Raw genomic sequence first — 20,607 nt, 5'->3', positions numbered from 1 at the left:
AAGGTGGGGAAGTACCTGGCTATTCAGATCTAGTTACTAAACACGGCTAAAGCCATTTGGAGCAACGTTTCAATTCTGAATGGTGGTCTTACACCAGGGCGATACTGGTAGTATCTTCCAATCTGTCAGCGAATATGATTGGGAGTCTAGTTCTGAAGATGGATGCGACTATTTCCAAAATCTATTAATGGAAGACGTGGAAGACAATCAAAATAACATACCTTTAGATGATGTTCTGTCTATTGACATTAATGGCATTTTGCAAGAACTGGATGTACAACCAAATTTAAACGTTGAGACAAAAGTTGGTGATTGGATACTTACTAAATTTATAGCGAAGAAGAGCCTCAAACATTACAAAGGAAATATTTTAAAACATGATGAATATAAGAAGACAGTCAAATATGTACGAAGGGTTTCACATTTAACCAGAGAAAATCGTAACGTATTTTCATTCCCGAAAGTTGATGACGTATCCGATATTTATAATGCAGATATTCTATCTGTTTTGCCAAACCCCTTAACTGAGAGAAGAGGAGAATTCGTTTTCAAAATGTCCTTTAATGGTTTTAATATTCAATAAGGGATTTTGTATGAGATAAACTACGTGTAAAAGAAATGTTATTTTTTTATTTTGTATCATTTTAATGTCGGAAACAAAAGGTTCCGCAAAGGCGTTATTATTTCCATAACATCGTGTTCGTTGCCCCATCGCTAGTCATAAAATGTTGCACTTACCCCAATCTGCCAAATAATGTTTGATTTATGATGTATATTCCACTATATTCAATATTTTTAAATGGCGAAATTGTGTGTTTAGTGCGTTTGATTGGATTGGCAATTAAACATTTTTATTCGTTTGGCCAAAAATCAAAATATTGAGGTTAGATCCACTTACCCCGGAGGCGGGGTAAGTGGATCTATCAAGACCTTTTTTTTTGAATACTTAAAAATCTAATAAAAACAGCAGATTAACTTATTGCGATAAAACAATTTGATTAAGGAATAGTTGATATTCCTTGTGTAAAAATTTGAATGCGATGGGATAATGCTGTGACGTATGGGATTACTTTAAACTTCATCTATTCATTTTATACAGTGCTCTTCCCAACTCACCTTACTCAGTAAAAAATTTAATGCTAACTACTACAAAAAATATTTTTTCAATAGAAATGTACGAACGCATAAAGGAAACAACTTTAAAAAAATATAGTTTTATAGCTAAGATTATCTGTGACAGTTTCACTTGATTAACTTTTTTGTTTTCTTATAAATGTATTTACAAAATAAGTAAAAACCAGTTTTTTGTTTGAAATCGAACGTTTCTAGAGTCCGTTCTCAAAGATTCTGAATTTTTGTTTTTTTTCCCAAATTCTCTAGCCACCACCCATGGATTTGAAAAAATGTGGGGAATTATTTCCTCCCACATTCGCTAGCCACTCCCCCCATGGCTAGGAAAATATTGTGGAGAATTATTTATCTCTGAATTTCCCTAGCTACCCCCCCATGGATTTAAAATAAATGTGGGGAAATATTCTCATCGGAAATTCGCTAACCACCCCCCTCTCCATTTATTTAAATATATTTGTGGAGAATTATCCGTCTCTCCTGAAATATCTAGCCACCCTCCCCCCAATTTATTTATTTATTGATACATTACTCTACAGTACTTTACATTTCAATTCAGCAACGTTGGCCTCACTGGGTTGTTCACCCGTGCTGAGGCCCCCATTTTAAAATATGCGAATTTATACATTTAAACAAAAAAATGATATTAACATTCGGAAAAATCATCCCTGGTGCTCCTGTTAATCTTTTGACAACCTACCAGAATTTTGCCTCTAATCTACCGATTTTTTCACCCAAATCTACCGATTTTCGTTTTCGCGGTATGGCATCACTGGTCTAAATTGGTAAAAGTTGGTAAAAGTCAAAGTTGTGTCATGAATGTGTCAACCGCGAACATTGAAAATTGAAAGCAATTTGTTCCCATATGTTCTCTTTTCGTGATTTTTTTTGCTAAATACTAAATTAAAATGATGAAGGATAAAAATATTAACGTTTGTTCTTTGCTTCCTGGTGTGACTCTTCATTTACCACCGATTCCTGCAGAATTTATTGAAATAACCTATAAATGTTTTGAAAACGTGAGTTTGATGCTGATTTTAATGCCATTCTCTATTTTTGTCCATGTATTTGATATATACAAAGTTTTCTTATCGTTTTAGCAAGATAATGTTAATGTTGCAGTTGCAAAACCCATTTTACCGTTCGCTTCAAGTGAACTGAAAGATATTCCTGTCAAGGATGCACGATTTCTAACTTCTGAAGATGACGTGAAAACTGTAGTCGAAATATCCTTGGGCAATAAGGTAATATACTAATCAATTATATCTCTTTGTTAGAATAGATAGCATTTTTTTAAATGTGAATTTCGCACAAGAGTCCAGACTGCCCTGAGCCAGTGAGACTTTGGCCAGTTCCGTCTTTACTCCAAAGACACGTGGGGCTTTAGCCCATGGGTCCCCGGCCTGGGGGTTCCGATTCGATAGATTCTGATGAAGTGACGTTCGTTGGAAGGTTCCGCTAAAATCGATATATGCATAAATTATTTAACCTTGTGAACGCGTTGATTTGCTCCGTTTTATCTATACCCGTACGCGGTACATATTTTCAAATACCTATGCACGCAATTAAATGTCAAATTATAGCATTCTGGCATGATTTATTGGACTATATAGACAGAACAGATTATTCTCCACAATATGATAACAAATCCTTGTGTGTCAACACTCTTAGATGTTTATAAAAACAAAAACATAAAATTTCATCCAAAGACGTACCTTATCTTTTGAATGTGGTCCCGCCATTCATTCGGCGTGTGTGTACTTAGGCCACTGCGTTGATAGACACAAGTGGGACACCACGATCACTTATCATTTTTTGTTATGAAAACTTTTTCTAAAACTGGACACTTAAATTTTATGTCACTTAATATAATAACAAAATTGAACTAACGCCATCCGTTGACAAAATTGTAAACTATGGCACTCGAAGGCGCAAAGAGGCTCAATTGATTATCGATGTTTTTTAATGAAATACAATTTTATTTTCGAGAAATTCTTGTAGTTGTCAGCATCGTGATAGTTCTACGAATGTTCAAGCGAGCGGGAAATAAATTTATGTCAAAAGACCGCTGGAATATCGGCATTCAAAGTTTCCATATCAACTGTTGATACAGCCGAGTGTGAGTATAGACTTTTTGCCGTAACAACAGTTGATACGGCCGCATGCAAAGAGTTAAATAACCCAAACTGAGAACCTAGAAACCTATTTAATACATGTTTCTTATTGTAATTAAGATGAAACCAGGTGTTATTTATATAATTTTGAAATATTTAGAAGTAACCGGAGTACTGATATTTTACCAGGCTATTTTGTGAAGCTAATAAAAGTTAATGTTTTGTTATAACTGTTATTATTTTTAGGATGCCTTATTGGAATTTAAGGTTGGTGATACCATTGGCATATTGCCACAGAATCCTGCTGATGAAATTAATTATATTATAAATCGTCTCTGCTTAGCAAATGATTTCCGTAAAGGGTATTCAATCAAACTGAAGGATGTTAACGCGAAAAAGAAACCAACCATCCCATCCCACGTACCTTTGAATAACACAATTGAATATGTTCTACAGAAATGTGTTGATATCAGGAGCGTCCTCAAGAAGGTGAGTTGATGAAGATTCCAGGTAAATATACAGAAAAGACGGACACAATAAATAGGCACATTTCATTTTAAAAGCACTTTGTGATATAGATAACAATGAGAAAAAAAAATGTCAGTAACCGAAAATAGAAAATAATCATAGACATTCAAATTGATGGATCAGCAAATCAGTGAAAGGGAAACAAACCAAGTTCCGAGGAGCGCGAGAGGTGGTGTAACTGATTAAATGAATCTGACAGATAAATGAAACTCGCATTGTAGTATCATCATTCCTCGTAAATAAAATCTGCTTACTGCATAAAAAACTACAATTCCCAAATCGGTTAAACAAAAGTAAGGGCTTTTTAGAAATGTGTAATAATTTACCCACCTTGTAACGTTTTCACCTTCCCATCAATTTATTGTGCATCTGTGGGGAAAGAAATAAAAGGACGATAATAATTAAAGCTTTTATTAACAAGGTGAAACATACTCGTGTTTTGAAACTGATTGACTTCACAACCAAGACTCTGTATTTTATTAAATTAATTTATCTCAGGGCGCGTACAAGGTTCCAAGAATCCTTGTAAGTTGATAATAAATTGCAAAGCATTTACATGTGACTTTATTAAGCGCTTGTTATATGATAGCGAAATTTCGCAAACTGTCAAAATGTCTTCATTTTTTTGTCACTAGAGGGCGGTAGTTGTACATTAATGAACATGTTAAAATATAACATCACATGTGCGTTGGTCGCAAAGCAATGATCGTATAATATGAATGTGAAATATTAAGTAAAACAAACAACTTAGTAAAAAGGTATGACTTATTTGCATAACCTACTATTTTGGTAAAGCATTTAATTTGACATTTTTTATAAATGTTTCATCATTCACTTGCTGTTGTCATTAGTGTTGAGGAACATTTCCGATACATATAGTTTGCTTTACACGGTGTTCGGAAACTCGTGGTATAAACGGTAAAACCCTTTATAGGTCATAAGCTAAAAACGGATAGTTTTGAGACCTGCAACATTAAGGTTTATATTTCTTTATGTTTACAAGTTATAAGCCCTTGGGTTGTAATCATTCTGAGGTAACGCACAGAGGTCTTGAATCGAACCAACCGCCCGAAGTTCGCACATGTTGAGTAAATTTACGAAAATCGCGTCCTGGTCAGTTTCTCTATAACATTATCAAAGCAGTTATTCCCCTGTAACGCAAATAAATAAAAGTACATTTTCCTTACCAACCTGTCGTTTTGTAATGAAAACAATAATTTTATATCATTTTTTTTAAATGGACACCGGTCAGAAAAAAACCCGCTGGAAAATCGAAAATTTCAAAAAAGCTAAGCAAAAAAAAGTTTTTTTCTGTTCATCAAAATGAATATAGAATACATAAATAAAACCATTAAGGGCGTATCGTTTAAAAAAAGTTTACCTATAAAGGGATAACTTGTGAATAACCTTTCATTTATTGACAATTTTGGGTTATGACTTTTTTTATTTGAGCTTTCGTTTTCGAGAAAATCGAAGGTGGATTTATTTGGTGAATTTCTTAATTTTATATTTGATAGAATATCTATACATATTAATAACTTCATTAATAAATTGACCTCGAGAAATAAAAGAATATTATTTTTTTATTTATATATTTGTTAAATTATTCTGTGTTATTTAGTACAACTAAACAATAATCTTTTTTCATTTATTCGTTACTTGAAGCATACCTTGTTTGGAGTATTTTTTCCGGCTGCCATGGATAAATCATAATATTGATCTACAAAGAGAAAAATAATATTGCTAATTTTTGGTTCAATTACCAAACGTGCCCTATGAAAAAACATTCACTCTCCCACTTGGTCAGAGCGCGTAAAGACAATGAATTCTCTCACACACACTTGCATAAAGATGCCGCCAGTAAACAACATGACGTTAGTGCTAACCGTTAGGAAAAGGAACGCAATATAATGTTGTATTTTAAAATATGACACTTGAAAAAATACAATACGTCAAATTTACATGAAAAAAGAGAATTTGTGAGTAATTACTGTTTTTGTAGCTTCATTAGATTATTGCAATTCTTTAAGTGAGTCGGTATTCTACTTTTAGACCCATTAATGAAACATTTTGATGGCATTTTCGAAATATATACGCCGTGAAACAGGGAGCGATAGCTTCAGTACCGTTCACGGGGGCTTCTCACCCGTAATAAGTAAAATACTGTGAAATGTCTTGAAAATTTGGTGCAAGATGAAGTATTTATTTAATTGTTAATATCCACAGATATCATAACGATAATAAGAGGCCGTACTTCTACAGATGTGTGTATTATATACATATTTTAAATTAAAAATATTGTGTAAAAGCGTTTTTAATGCGATAATCATGGATCGAAGTTTTAAAAGTGGGTTGTATGGTGTATCAATGTTTTTATTTTTTATAGTCGAATGCCTACAACAACTACAAAAAAAAATAGGCAGACTGAAAAATAATAGTCCATTAATTGGTATAAAAAAATATGAAGTCTGAGAATGACATACGAAAGGTAGTATTAAGCCGTTTTAGGGAGCTGTTTTCCAGCAAATCACCATTATGCCCTATAACCCACTCTTAATGTGAAGTACAAACCTTAAAAGAAAGTACATAGTCAGGCGCTATGTGTCATATGATTGACATCACAGTATGAGTAAATATAACTAAAATTAAGATAACCATTATCATGAAACTAGATAACTCCTTTTACGTGTCGACTGAAGATTCACCCATAAACCTTAAAAGAAAGTACATAGTCGGGCGTAATGTGTCATATGATTGACATCACATTATGAGTAAATATAACTAAAATTAAGATAACCATTATCATGAAACTAGATAACTGCTTTTACGTGTCGACTGAAGATTCACCCATAAACCTTAAAAGAAAGTACATAGTCGGGCGCTATGTGTCATATGATTGACATCACAGTATGAGTAAATATAACTAGAATTAAGATAACCATTATCATGAAACTAGATAACTCCTTTTACGTGTCGACTGAAGATTCACCCATCCTTCCTACCCAGGATTCACTCTTCCCGTTGCTTGTACGCTGAGCACTCACTTGCTTCAGTTGCCGGCTGATGCCGCTGCTCTCTTTCCTTTCATACGAGCGGCTACACCCTCGCTAAAACAAGGCGCTCGATGAAGTCAACATCCAGTAACATCAGTAACTATTAGAGTCAACATTCAAATTACCGGGGTTGCACGTATAACTGTTCCAACCTGACTCCTTTTTAGCGTAGCTACACTATTTTTGTATGCTAGTTTTTAATTTAATCTGAACTAAAAACCTATGTTAGGCTAGTTTTATATATTTATTTTCTTAATTAAATACCAATTAAGAACCTCTGTAAGGCTGGTTTTCATATTTATTTTAATTAAACCTAAAATAAGAACCTCTTTAATTTTCATAGGTTCATATTTTGGGTTGAATAAAAAAAAAAAAAAAAAACTAACCTTAAAACATTCACATCTATAACAATGACCGCCAACTATTAAAATGCATTATTTTCCATTTTCGGAAACTGAAATACTTACTTCTCGTTATTATCTAACTGATACAAAGTGTTTTTTGTGCATAAAAACAGTGTCCCACTTTTCTGTATATTTACCAAATTCCATTTGTTGCATAATAATATTTGACTTTGTAACAGTTATAACTGCTATGGCTTAAGCCTGTGACACACCACACTATATTCTCATAGCTTGGCCTATTTCAGTATTTCTCTTGTTCAAAGTGAATCAATATAATATTCATATAGCAAATACATAGAAAAAAGCTAAAATCACAATAAAAAGTATAGATACCTACCTACAGTAAATAGCAAAAATCAACATAAAACGTATAGATATCTACCTACAGTAAATAGCAAACATCAACATAAAAAGTATAAATACCTACCTACAGTAAATAGCAAAAATCAACATAAAAAGTATAAATATCTACCTACAGTAAATAGCAAACATCAACATAAAAAGTATAGATATCTACCTAAAGTAAATAGCAAAAATGAACATAAACAGTATAAATACCTACCTACAGTAAAAAGTATAGATACCTACCTTCGGTAAATAGCAAAAATAACAATAAAAAGTATAAATACCTACCTAAAGTAAATAGCAAAAATCAACATAAAAAGTATAGATATCTACCTAAAGTAAAAAGCATAAATCAACATAAAAAGTGTAAATACCTACCTACAGTAAACAGTATAGATACCTACCTACAGTTAATAGCAAAAGCAACATAAAAAGTTTAAATACCTACGTACAGTAAAAAGTATAGATACCTACCTACAGTAAATAGCAAAAATCGACATGAAAAGTATAGATATCTACCTAAAGTAAATAACAAAAATCAACATAAACAGTATAAATACCTACCCACAGTAAACAGTATAGATACCTACCTACAGAAAATAGCAAAAGCAACATAAAAAGTATAAATACCTACGTACAGTAAAAAGTATAGATGCCTACCCACAGTAAATAGCAAAAATCGACATGAAAAGTATAGATATCTACCTAAAGTAAATAACAAAAATCAACATAAACAGTATAAATACCTACCCACAGTAAACAGTATAGATACCTACCTACAGAAAATAGCAAAAGCAACATAAACAGTTTAAATACCTACCTACAGTAAAAAGTATAGATACCTACCTACAGTAAATAGCAAAAATCGACATGAAAAGTATAGATATCTACCTAAAGTAAATAACAAAAATCAACATAAACAGTATAAATACCTACCCACAGTAAACAGTATAGATACCTACCTACAGAAAATAGCAAAAGCAACATAAACAGTATAAATACCTACCTACAGTAAAAAGTATAGATACCTACCAACAGTAAATAGCATAGACATATGAATATTAGTAGACCTGCCCTAAGTGATTAAAAGCGTATTATCCCCACTCCCCATACCGGTTCCATTGGAACCGGCTGTGCTCGCGTATGGCCTCAAGTGAAATTTGAAAACGTGACGTCATCATTCTTGTGCGAACTATGGTCGAGGCATCCCAATTGGCAAACCCTCTTCAATTGTAATCTTCAATGTACTAATCATCCTGATGTTCATATTTTCAGTTGTTTGTTTTCATCTGGTTCCAGGTTTTTATATGTGCGCTGAGCATTCACACAGAAGATGCCACAGAAAAGAGGTGTTTAGAAGAAATCTCAAGCAGGGAAGGTTTCCTATTGTACACGGAACAAATATTAAATAAAAACACATCTATTCTGGATATACTGCGCGCCTTTCCTACGTGTAAACCACCAATCACTTTACTACTACAGCATCTTCCCAGACTAATGCCAAGACCGTATTCTATTTGTAACAGTCCTCTATGTGATCAGGAAACCATCAAAATATGTTTCTCTGTAGCCCTGATCAAAGACGGTAAAAAAGGAATTGCAACGGGATGGCTGGAAGATATTGCAAGGCGTATTAATGTTCCTGTTCATTTAAATGGTAACAACCATCAAGATGCAGAATTAGAAAATGGATTGAATAGGGATAAAGATGACAAAATAACAGATCTGATAAATGACAAATTAAAAGATTTAAACATTAATAAAAGTTACTCTGGTGGTTGTTTACATAAATGTGAAAATGATGTAGTTTCTGCGTATTTAAGAAAGTCTAACACGTTTTGTTTGCCGAAAGATCCAAGTATCCCAATTGTAATGATTGGAATCGGCACTGGCGTTGCTCCATTTATTGGATTTTTGGAAGAAAGGCAATACCTGAAGAAAAGTGATGTACAAATGAATTTTGGGACGGCTTGGCTGTATTTTGGATGCAGATATTCAGACAGAGATTATATATTTAAAAATGAGGTGGAGGGTTTTGTGTCTGATGAAACATTGTCCAAGCTGATTGTCTCACATTCCAGAGAAGACAATTTCAAATTCAAATATGTTCAGGTGAGAATTTGTATTTATATATGTCTAATTTCTGAAAGCCAATGTCCTGATTTCTCCATGGCAAACCAAAATTCATAACAAATCGAAATCCCGAAAGCGAATATCTCAATAAATTTCATGACAAACCTAAATATAGTAGTACCAGAGAGAGGTTCCTACGTATGTTATTGATGAAAAAACTTTCTCACATGCCTTGAATGAAAATGTAAAAGACAGAAGATACTAGAACGAGGACGGCACATACAATCTTTCTTTGGGACTACTTTACCGATGACTGTTTTCTTTAATAGATTGACTTGGTAACAAACAAAAAGTTCTATACAATATACATACATTGTAATGATGAACTAAAATCCCGATGGCTTACCTACCGACAGCCTAAGGTCTTTCGTACACAGCGATACTTGCAAGCTTCACGATTGTTATGCGATCACAAGTTGGCTACTGACATGCTACTCTTTAAAGCTGGTTTCCGTACACAGTATAATTCATACGTATTACTTATAATTCATACGTATTACGTATAATTCATACATAAAACGTACGAATTATACTGAACTTAAATCATTTTTTCAAGTGCAGCTGTGGAATTATTACAATGTTAAGTGACTCTAGCGACGACGACAATAATATTTTTCTTGTTTATGTTTACAAGCACAAAGAAAGTTGTAAAAGAAGTTTTTGGATTCACCCGTACAGTTAAATAAATATTAATTTTAGGGTACTAGTCGCCGCCAAGGAACTACATGAGAATGATGTCAAATTGACTTTTCTTTCCAACCTCAATCCACGCCTTCTCTGCCAAATCCTTTTTAACTTGTGGTTATCTTGGTGTACAAATAAAAATCTCTTCAACTCTGATACAGTCTTTATTGATAAATCAAAAATCGATTTTACAGTCGCAATATTTACGCGTTTACTATTCACAATACTATAGAATGCGGGCGAACTAGGTCAAGTTCCTTAGCGCGATAGTACTTGGCTGGCGGTTTGGAGACTGAATACCGACTGCTCGCTGCGTCGGGCTTATTTATACTGTACGGCCGGCGGCGACATTAGGTAGGTGGAATTGCAACTAAATCGGAGACACTCGCTCAGTCTGGGTCTTTCGGGAACTTTCGGCAGCGCGGCAATTATGCATAGGCGATAGGCTCGAACCTTCTGGCGAGTTGTCGTAATGTGCCAGACCGACTGCGACGTATTGTCGTAGGTAGGCCGCGTTGTTTATGATTTGAGCTGTCAGTAGTAACTCGAAAGTAGGTACTCGTAGAAAGGTAGGTTGTGTTATTTACGTTTTGGTTCTCGGTATTAATTTGCAAGTAGGTAGGCAAATAGGTCGAGCTGTTTATTATTAATGAGACAACTCTGGATTGTTCTCTCATCGCCACAAACTTATTATAGTAAATTATATAAACATAAATATTTTTCCACCTCCAGACCAAATTTAACATTCAAATCATGTTCGAAAGTTATTTCTGTCTAACGAGTAGTTGCAACTCGCATAGTGTGTTACCAGCACTGTCAGTAGCGTCAAAATAACTGACGTCAAACCTGTAGTCGACGCATCGCGTTGTGTACAATCCCTAGCAAAATAGTATGGCGGATACTCACTAGCGGGCATAGGCGGATACTCACGAGCATATGTTACGCGCACAATACTCGAGTTGCTTAAAAGTATCCCTGTGTACAAATGGCCTTAACCCTCTTCTTGGCAATGTATCCTATAGTATACATAGTTTTCATAATTTTTTCCCACTTAAACTGGTACATGGGTAAAACAGATTTTAATGAAATCTGCTTTAACATGTTCTCAACTTGATAATTAGTTCCACTAGAGCAGTGATACTCAACCTTTTTCTTCTGCGGGCCACATTCATATGTTACGAATGTGCTACGCGGGCCGCTACTGGTCGGTGTTGCCAAAACAGTGTGAGCTTGATTCCCCCTTTTATTATTCGAAATCTATGGGGGGGGGGGGGGGGGGGGTTGTTAGAGAATTTCTGTAAAATAATAATTCCCCACGATAAAAGTTCAAAATGAGTGCTCCCCACAAAATATTTGAAATCCATGGAGGGGGGGGGGGGTTGTTACAGAACTTCGCTGAAAAAAAATTTCGCACAGCCAAAAACATCATGTGTAATTCCCCACAACAATTTTTCGAAATCCATGGGGGGGGGGGGGGGTAGCTACGGAATTCCATTTTCGAAAATTTCCAACTGTCAAAAATTTATGTATTGCCACGAGCAAAATTATTTGCGCGCATATTTGTCTGTCAAATCTTTGTTTTTTAGAGATCTAGCGTGTGCAGTAATATTATATGTATAGATAGTATATTATACTTATACTATCCTCTTCGGGTTTCAATGTCTGTACATCAAAGTCGCAATTAATCTCAAATTAACGTGATATAGAATGCCAGATTTTGTAAATGTTCCTGATATTAAATGTATTGAGGGCCGCACAAAATAGCTCGGCGGGCCGCAGGTTGAGTATGACTGCACTAGAGCCATCTAATGTTTAATTAAGAAGAACAGTGACAGTTCAAACTCATACCGCTGCAAGATGGCTGCCAACAGAAGACGCACAACTAATTTGTCTGTAAGTTATCTTTATTTATTACTTGCATTATTAGATATTTAGTTATTTTAGGAATGAATTCGTGTTTATAAGGGTTCAGAGAATAATAAAAAATATATACTGAGTAACATATGTGACAAATCTTGTTTATATTGCATTCTAAAATGATGTGTATCCTATGATATACACCGCCAAGTCTGCAGTGAATTACATTTGATTGAATGTGTATCCCCTGAGATACAATGCCAAGTTATTAAGAGTTTATATTATCTTATGTACAATGTCAAGTATTTATTATTTATTGTATTATGTAGTAAACCCCTTTGAAATCTATATAATTATGATCTTTTTCATTTTTCCATAGCCTCGCGAAATTGAAGAAATGCTGACTATAATACCAATATCGGGAGCAGATTCAGATATTGAAAGTGACGAAGATGATGAACTACAAGATGATTCATCTGCAGTGCGCTCATCAAACTTTGGAATTGTTCATGATGCATGGGAGGAAGATAATGAACCAATGGCTCATGTTGCTGATCTTTCCGCAAACACCTCAAGCGCTGAACTACGTACACGTCGACATGTTAATCGTAAGAAAAAATGAACTTTGATTGGAAAGAGAAAGATTTTATGTCAAAAGTAGACATGTGTGACAATCATTTTACAACTCCAGAGAAGATAAAATCGCCCTAGTTTGTAACACCAATTTCTATTCCACACAATCATCAAGCAAATGCATTGATACTTCCTACAGTGAGATATGTGACTTTCTGGCCATTGAAATTTTAATGGGCCTAATAAAACTACCAGCATACACTGATTATTGGTCTGAAAAAATGCGAATTGAGCAAGTGGCAAGTATCATGCCACTCAAAAGATACCAGTCCATCAGAAGATATCTTCTTTTTTTTGACAATGAGGATGTTGATGGGGATGTTTATTTTAAAATAATGCCTCTTTTTGAACTGGTAAAGCAGAATTGTTTAAAAATTGAAAAAGAAATAAAAAATTCTGTCGACGAAATGATGATACCATTCAAAGGAACAAGAGCAGGTTCCCGGCGACAATATATAAAGAGCAAACCTAAAAAAATGGGGCTTTAAAATGTTTGTCCGATCGGGGGTTTCGGGCATAGTATATGACTTCTTGATGTATGGTGGAGAGGCAACATTTCATGGTTGTGAATTTTCAAACTACGAAGAAAATCTTGGAATGGGGGCGAAAGTCGTTCTGACTCTCAGTAAGTCTATTCCCAATGCGGCATGCTCTGTTATATATTTTGACAATTTTTTTACCTCTTTTGAACTTCTGCATCATCTTCGTCATGGGTACGGAATTTTAGGTCTGGGCACCATGCGGCGAAATCGATTACGAGGATGTAAACTTAAACCTGATAAACAACTCAAGAGACTTGGAAGAGGAGCTTTTCATCAAATGACGGATGAGAAGAAAAAATTGGCTGCAGCATAGACATATGAATATTCATATGTTTGTGGGCTGCAGTCACTTGGTTTGACAATCGTGCTGTCATTATTGGAAGTTCATTTGTAGACTCACACCCATTATCTACAATACAAAGATATAGCAAACAGGACAAAAAAAAAATTGACGTCACCTGCCCCGAAATAATAAAGCAGTACAATGCCCATATGGGTGATGTCGACTTAGCCGATATGCTGATAGCTTTGTAGCGATGCACTTTTCGCACACATCGTTGGTATATGGCGATATTTTCTCAATTACTCGATATATCTATCAACAACGCATGGCTACTTTACCGGCGTGAAGTGGCCCTACAAAAAGAAGGAAGCAAAAAAATAATATGTTTGAAGGATTTTCGTCTAAAAATTGCAAATGGTCTGCTTTACAAAAACAAAATACGTGGCCGTCCTATCGGAAACATCACAACGCCACCAAACAAAATAAAGAATCCGGTAAAAGCCAGGCCGGATGATGAGAAGTCCGGTTCGATAACTTTTTTATTTTTTTTTCCGGACATTTTCCGGAACATAAAGAAAAAGGAAGATGCCGACTATGCAATTCTGGACAAACGTCTGTATTTTGCATAAAATATGGCCTAAGGCTTTGTTTTACTGATAAGAGAATTTGCTTCCTATCATATCACACAAAATAATAGTTTTAATTAGCTTTTAAGACATAATTTTTCATTTTCCATAGTAATTTTTTTTAAATTTTGATTCGTAACAACCTGGCAATGTATCCTATAGGATACAACTCCAAATAAACTATATAAAAAACAATAAAAATATTTTTCATTTGTTTTTGTGAATCTGAAGCCTAACAGACTTCAAATATGTAAAAAAATATTTTTTGTGATGCTTAATTCTATCGGTGCCAAGAAGAGGGTTAATTCCAACAGTCAATCTCCCAATAGACTAATTTATAAAAACAACCAGGCCAACAAGAAAAAATAATATTTCCTGAGTTTTTCACTTAATTTTTTGAATAATCTTTTTTATTATTTCAGGATGCACTGATCTTGGATTCGCATAATCTGGTGAATATGATCTTTGAAGAAAATGCAATAGTTTACATCTGTGGAGACATCAACAGAATAAGCAAAGATATCACCGAATGTTTAACAAATTGTTTTGTCAAAGAAAAAGGCATCACAGTTGAAGAAGCAGATATTTTATTGAATAATCTCAAGACTTCAAACCAACTTATTCAAGATATATGGTCGTGAATAAATATGTCTAATTATATTTTCTATTTAAATTTTGTACAATATGTGTAATGTATGTGCACTTATTATTATGTATGTAATTTAATTTGTATAAATACTCAGTCCAAGAATAGAAAATCATTTTTTTAGGTTATTTTACTATTCTATAGATAATAATTATTTATCATTTTGCGGCGGAGGACATTTTCGATTTTGAAAATTGAAGATTTCACTTATGTAAATTACTGGTAAAACCACCCTGATGATCACATTATACAGGGTGTTAAGGGACATACTTGAATTACTTTAACCTGTTATTCCTGACATTAAAGACGGGTTTTTTGGAGAATTTTAACAATTCTTCAAATTTCTAAGTTTGAACGCAAAATCCGGTAACGTTTTTTTTTTCATATCTGAACGAAAATTTTCTTCCCATGTTGTCACTGATCACTCAGCCTGGTAACCGACCAACTGATCATTGGAATCACTGGTTAATGTAAGTCAAGTACGTCGCTTAACACCCTGTATAAACCGACAGATTATACAATTTGCCGTTACAAACTAAATCTTATGAGCTTTTTTAATCAGAGGTATGAGAGAAGATAGTTTGGAAGCAGTTGTTAAGAAATGATGATTCAAGAGTTGCGAAACGGACGCTCTCTCATCCACTTTTACTTTTAAGCAACAGTCAAGGAAGTCCTTGAATTCGGGGCTGAGGGTATCCCAGCATTTCAGCTCCGGCTGGCCAATCGAGGCTATCAATTTCAAAGCATCTAAAGATGTTTCATTCATGTACGGGGGTTCCCCGCTAATCATTTCGATTGCCACAATGCCTAGAGACCACACGTCTGCCTTTGGTCCGTAATTGTCTCTGGTCACAACTTCAGGAGCCATCCACTGTGGGGTTCCAGATACGTAATCTTTTTCAAAGTTATTTAGTTTCACGTTTCCGTTCATTCCCAAGAGGAGCTGGTCAGATTTGAGGTTATTGTAGACGGATCCTTTGGAGTGTAAGTATAGTAATGCCTGTAGGATCTCCCTGCAAACGGCTGCTATGTTCTCCTCGTTCATGACCAGCTCCTTCACCAAGTCCGCAAGGGATCCTCCATCCAGAAACTCCATAACCAGCCACACTTCATTGGAGCTCATGAAGGCATCCAAGAAGGTTACCAGATTCTTGTGTCGGAATTCTTTTAGAATTTCAATTTCTTTTATTATCGACTTTACTTCAGATTGATCGGTTAATTCTATGTGCTTCACCGCAACCATTGTGTTTTTCTTCAAATCTCTTGCCATAAACACTTTACCTGGAAATAAATATTTTTTGTTTATATTATTATTATTATTATGATGCGCATATTACCAATTGTATTAATTTATTTATAGTCCTTTTCTATGATTACTTAAATTGATTATTTACAAATATGGTGCGTATTGTATAGTACTACCAAGTTATTGTTGAAAATGTTACTACATAAATTACTTATATTGCTATAATATGAGAAATTATGCCCTTTTTTTAAAATTGTTACAAGGTACCTGCACTAAAATGTATGAAGTTACGGCAATACATATTTTTTGAGTCAAGAGTGTTAATGATTGATATTAAACAGCTGAAATCACAAATGCAAACCAGTATTCCCCATCCTTCAATTATGTTAATTATAGGTTAATCTTGGAAATGGCCCAGTGTGGTTTTGTGATTCCGGTTTAAAAAATAAGTAAGAAAGTCTTTATTTACGATTTTCATATTCTTGAAGCTCTTTCAATTTTAGAAATTTGAAGTAGGGATCCTCTTTATTGCAGATGGTTCTTAATTCAGCGTAGTAATCGATGATCTCCGAACTATTGCCTAATTCAGCAGGGTTTTTGTAGATCGCTGAAACAATGCTTAATTCAGCAAGCTTTTTGTATTCTGAAGCAATTTCTAATTTAGCATGGTCCGAAGGCAACCTTGCTTCAGGTTTATTTTTGATCACTGAAGCATTGCCCAATTCAGCAGGTATATTGTTGTTCCCCAAAGAAAACCTTGCTGCAGGTTTATTTTTGATCACTGAAGCATTGCCCAATTCAGCAGGTATATTGTTGTTCCCCAAAGAAAACCTTGCTGCAGTTTTATTTTTGATCACTGAAGCATTGCCCAATTCAGCAGGTATATTGTTGATCCCTGAAGAAAACCTCGCTGCAGGTTTATTTTTGATCACTGAAGCATTGCCCAATTCAGCAGGTATATTGTTGATCCCCGAAGAAAACCTTGCTGCAGGTTTATCATTGATCACTGAAGCATTGCCCAATTCAGCAGGTATATTGTTGATCCCCGAAGAAAACCTTGCTGCAGGTTTATCATTGATCACTGAAGCATTGCCCAATTCGGCAGGTTTATTTGTTTTCTTTAAAATTGAACTCACTGGGTGTTCTATTTTCTGAGATAATTCATGTATCACGGATGACATGGAGTCATTTCGTGAGAGGCTTCTTATTATGAGTTGCCTTTTTGTTTCTTCAATGCTTATTTCAGATACCGTTGACTCTCTCATTGTATTAAGTTCGGAGACAGAAGATTCACTACGCTCTAAAGTTTCATCATCTGTCTCAAATTTCACTGTGTTTAATATTCCAGATCGAGTTAGAATTGTTTCTGCTTGAGAAGTTTGAGAATTCTTTTCTTCCTCATGTCCACTGACGTGTTCATCCCAGCCATCTGGCAAACCCTCAAACTTTCCTGTGTTGGTATTCTTCGTAACACAAACTTCTTTTGTAAAGTTCACTGGATCTCCGATCTCTTTTTTCTCAAGCTTCTTTCTGTTTGACATTTTGAGCAAATTGCACACACCAAACTTATGAAATTAAAAACTTTGAGAGAAACATATCTACTATCTTCAAGGTATAATTATTGAACTTCAATATCTGTTGAATAAATTAATCCGACTTGATTAGATAATATGCCTTATCTATTAAGACGTAAGTACTTCATTGATGAAAAAATAAATAAATTATCTTTTATAGGAATACATATTTATGTATGTTGAATCATGAATTAAATTATGATAATCTGTAGCCAGTAGTGGCTCGTGACTTTTGGGTGTACTAGAGTGCTAATAATGTTGTAGCTGAAAACAATATTTATTTTTTTTCTAAAAATTAACTTTTTGTATGAATATTTTCAGGAAATCTTAGTTTAACCGTGCGCCGCACGGATTTCTTGAAAAACTTCATACAAAAAATCAATTTTTCGAAAAAATTCGTTTTCGGCTACAAAACATCAATAATGACATTTAATATTAGCACTCTAGTAACCCAAAAGTCACGAGCCGCTACTGTCTGTAGCTCATTATTCGACTAAGAGTTAATTTGATCGTTGGGCCAGTGCTAAAAGGTCCGTTGTAAAAATTATCGACTGTTGGCAAATGTAGTTCAAAGTTTTCGTGATTTGGATAAGTTAAAGATCTCTGGATATAAACGAAAAACTCTATGGATACATATAATTTTAATATGTTACATTTGATTTTATTTATGTTTTCGTTTAAAAAGGAGGAGTATAGTTGACATTGGACATTCTTCTAAATTTAAAAAAGAGGATTGTATGTTATACTGGCTGTACCCTGGCTGTATGTCTGTGCAGATAGAGAAACAATAGTGCGTGTTGCTTTTACGTCCAAAAAATGGTGCAGTTTAAAAAAAAAAAGCATGTTATTACCTGTCACAGGTGACTTCTACATTATAAAAACACACATGCGTATTCGAATGCAACATTGTTTTAAAAATTTCAAAGCCATCGGTGAAGAACATCGATTTGCGATACATTTTACCTCAGCCAGGAGCACTTATGTCTCGGTGCGACTGGTAAACCACTGTTTTGTTAGAACTTGGAACAGGTGCTGTGGGAATAGGAAGGAGGTTTGAGTTTAATCCACCAATTAACATGGCAACCTAATATGTACATCAATTTAGGATGGGCAGGAATAAAACTGATTTATTGAACGTTTCGCTTCTCGCTTCTTCTTGCTTCCAGCTCCTCACTTCTTGGGTTTTCTTTCCTCTTCTTGGCTTACCTAGTCTCTTCTTTCATCGTTTTGCTTTTTCGTGCCTCACCATGACCTTTCTTGGTTCTTGTAGTCTAATCTTGCCTCTTATTCGCTCTTCTCGTCTATTTTCAATTCAATTCAATTTTAATAATAATAATAATAATAAAGTGTTTATTCCAGTATGTGGGGAGGTTAGTGCAGTCCCACACATTCCATATAGAGATACAATAAGATACAAAAACAAAAAGATAGAACAGAAAAACAAAGAAAAGAAAACAGAATAAATTGAGAATTAAATAGAATAAAATGATAAAATAATAGAATAATAGAAATTTGAAGCCTTTAGGGAGCCGTGATTATATTAGGCGCTAGTATTTTTCTCCCTTGGGCGTCAATGCTGGAGGATGGAGTGAGGCGGGCTTCCATAGTGAGGATATTTCCAGAGCTTCTTATCCTTTCCCTCATTCCTCCCACCCTGGATCTAATAAGGGCTGCAACCCGGTATTTTACTGGATTTTTATATTTATTTGCATAGTTTCTTTATTCTAATTTAGATGAGCCACTCGATAAATCAAATTGTTTATTTGGTCGGATTTTTTAAATTTTTTAATGATTTATTAATTTTTAGATTATTTAGTCAATCCTATCCCATTTCTTTGGAGTTTTTAAAGTTTTGATGTTTTCCTTTTTTTTTTTTGCTGTTTTTGTCTTTTGTCTGGAGTCAGAGAGACTGTGGCATCCCCAATTGAGGTATGTTGTGAGGCTGAAGATAGTGGGATGGGGAAGAGAAAAGTGGAGAAGTACCTGGCTATTCAGATCTGGTCACCAAACACGGCTAAAGTCATTTCAAGCGACATATCAATTCTGAATGGTGGTTTTACACCAGGGTGATACTGTGAATATCTTCCACTCTGGAACGTGTCGCAAAATTACTACATATTTAAGAATTGTTTTGAAACAAATTAATTGTGGAACAACACTAATTATTAAATAAAAATTTACCTATAAAGTCTGGATTTGAACCTGTGACCTCCGCATTCATAGGCTTTACCCCTCCACCACGGAGGAAAATTTTATGTCACATACTTTATCAATGCCTGTTATTTATCCATTGCAGTGCAAAGTTATCACAGCACGAAAAGAAACCTAGAATTTTTACTTATCCTCGTTGCACTTGCAAGACCGTCTATGAGAGTTATACAAAATTTACAACCGCAGTTCGTCGTTGCGTTTGCAAAACTGACCAGGAGAGTTTTACCAAATTTACGATCTCATATCGTCGTTACTATCTGAGTTTTTCTTTAAAAATTCAATTTAAAATGACCCTTCATACAGTTTTACTGCCTTTTTTCTAGACAAAAAACTTTATATGAAATCTGGACCAAAGCCTCTTTTGGAAGTGCAATGATGTTAAATTTCTTACTCCGTCAAATAAAGTATTCATTTCTCCAAATAAATAAATAGGGGTTAATGCAATATATTATATCAAATAACACTATAGTTCTTGATCTCAAAAACAGTAAAAAATCAGAAACGAAACTTTAAACAGCTCTACTGTAAAACTACAAATTTGCACATTCGACATTGTTCTTCGGGACCGTCGATATACTCGAATGTAATCTATACAAAAAA

General features: G+C 34.5%; 1 protein-coding gene and 1 pseudogene across 2 annotated transcripts; one reads left to right on the top strand and one right to left on the bottom strand.

Moving 5' to 3' along the window:
• The first annotated feature begins 1,934 nt into the window (after nucleotides 1-1,934).
• Nucleotides 1,935-14,986, top strand: LOC149419710 (methionine synthase reductase). Its single transcript, XM_089636997.1, has 5 exons — nucleotides 1,935-2,147; nucleotides 2,229-2,372; nucleotides 3,489-3,731; nucleotides 8,872-9,684; nucleotides 14,753-14,986. Exons 1-5 carry the CDS (start codon nucleotides 2,037-2,039, stop codon nucleotides 14,969-14,971), a joined length of 1,530 nt encoding a protein of 509 aa, XP_089493123.1. The 5' UTR covers nucleotides 1,935-2,036; the 3' UTR covers nucleotides 14,972-14,986.
• A 496-nt stretch (nucleotides 14,987-15,482) lies between these two features.
• LOC149419709 (serine/threonine-protein kinase PAK 1 pseudogene) lies at nucleotides 15,483-16,755 on the bottom strand (annotated as a pseudogene). Its single transcript, XR_016302761.1, has 2 exons — nucleotides 16,692-16,755; nucleotides 15,483-16,257 (listed from the first exon to the last, which is right to left on the bottom strand). The product of XR_016302761.1 is annotated as a serine/threonine-protein kinase PAK 1 pseudogene (transcript).
• Nucleotides 16,756-20,607: the final 3,852 nt, after the last annotated feature.

This window comes from Hesperophylax consimilis, chromosome 11 (genome assembly GCF_061612785.1).
Source record: "Hesperophylax consimilis isolate HC1 chromosome 11, BYU_Hcon_1.0, whole genome shotgun sequence".
Taxonomy (NCBI): domain Eukaryota; kingdom Metazoa; phylum Arthropoda; class Insecta; order Trichoptera; family Limnephilidae; genus Hesperophylax; species Hesperophylax consimilis.
Note: the sequence above shows the minus strand (reverse complement) of the source record. Positions and strands in the feature narration are given on the sequence as shown.

What these genes read in the sequence shown, in the direction of transcription:
- LOC149419710 (XM_089636997.1), top strand. Translation starts at nt 2,037, where the DNA reads ATGATGAAGGATAAAAATATTAACGTTTGTTCTTTGCTTCCTGGTGTG. An exon ending in TCAGGAGCGTCCTCAAGAAG is followed by an intron (nt 3,732 to 8,871) that starts GTGAGTTGATGA and finishes ATCTGGTTCCAG; the next exon opens with GTTTTTATATGTGCGCTGAG. An exon ending in TCAAATTCAAATATGTTCAG is followed by an intron (nt 9,685 to 14,752) that starts GTGAGAATTTGT and finishes TTATTATTTCAG; the next exon opens with GATGCACTGATCTTGGATTC.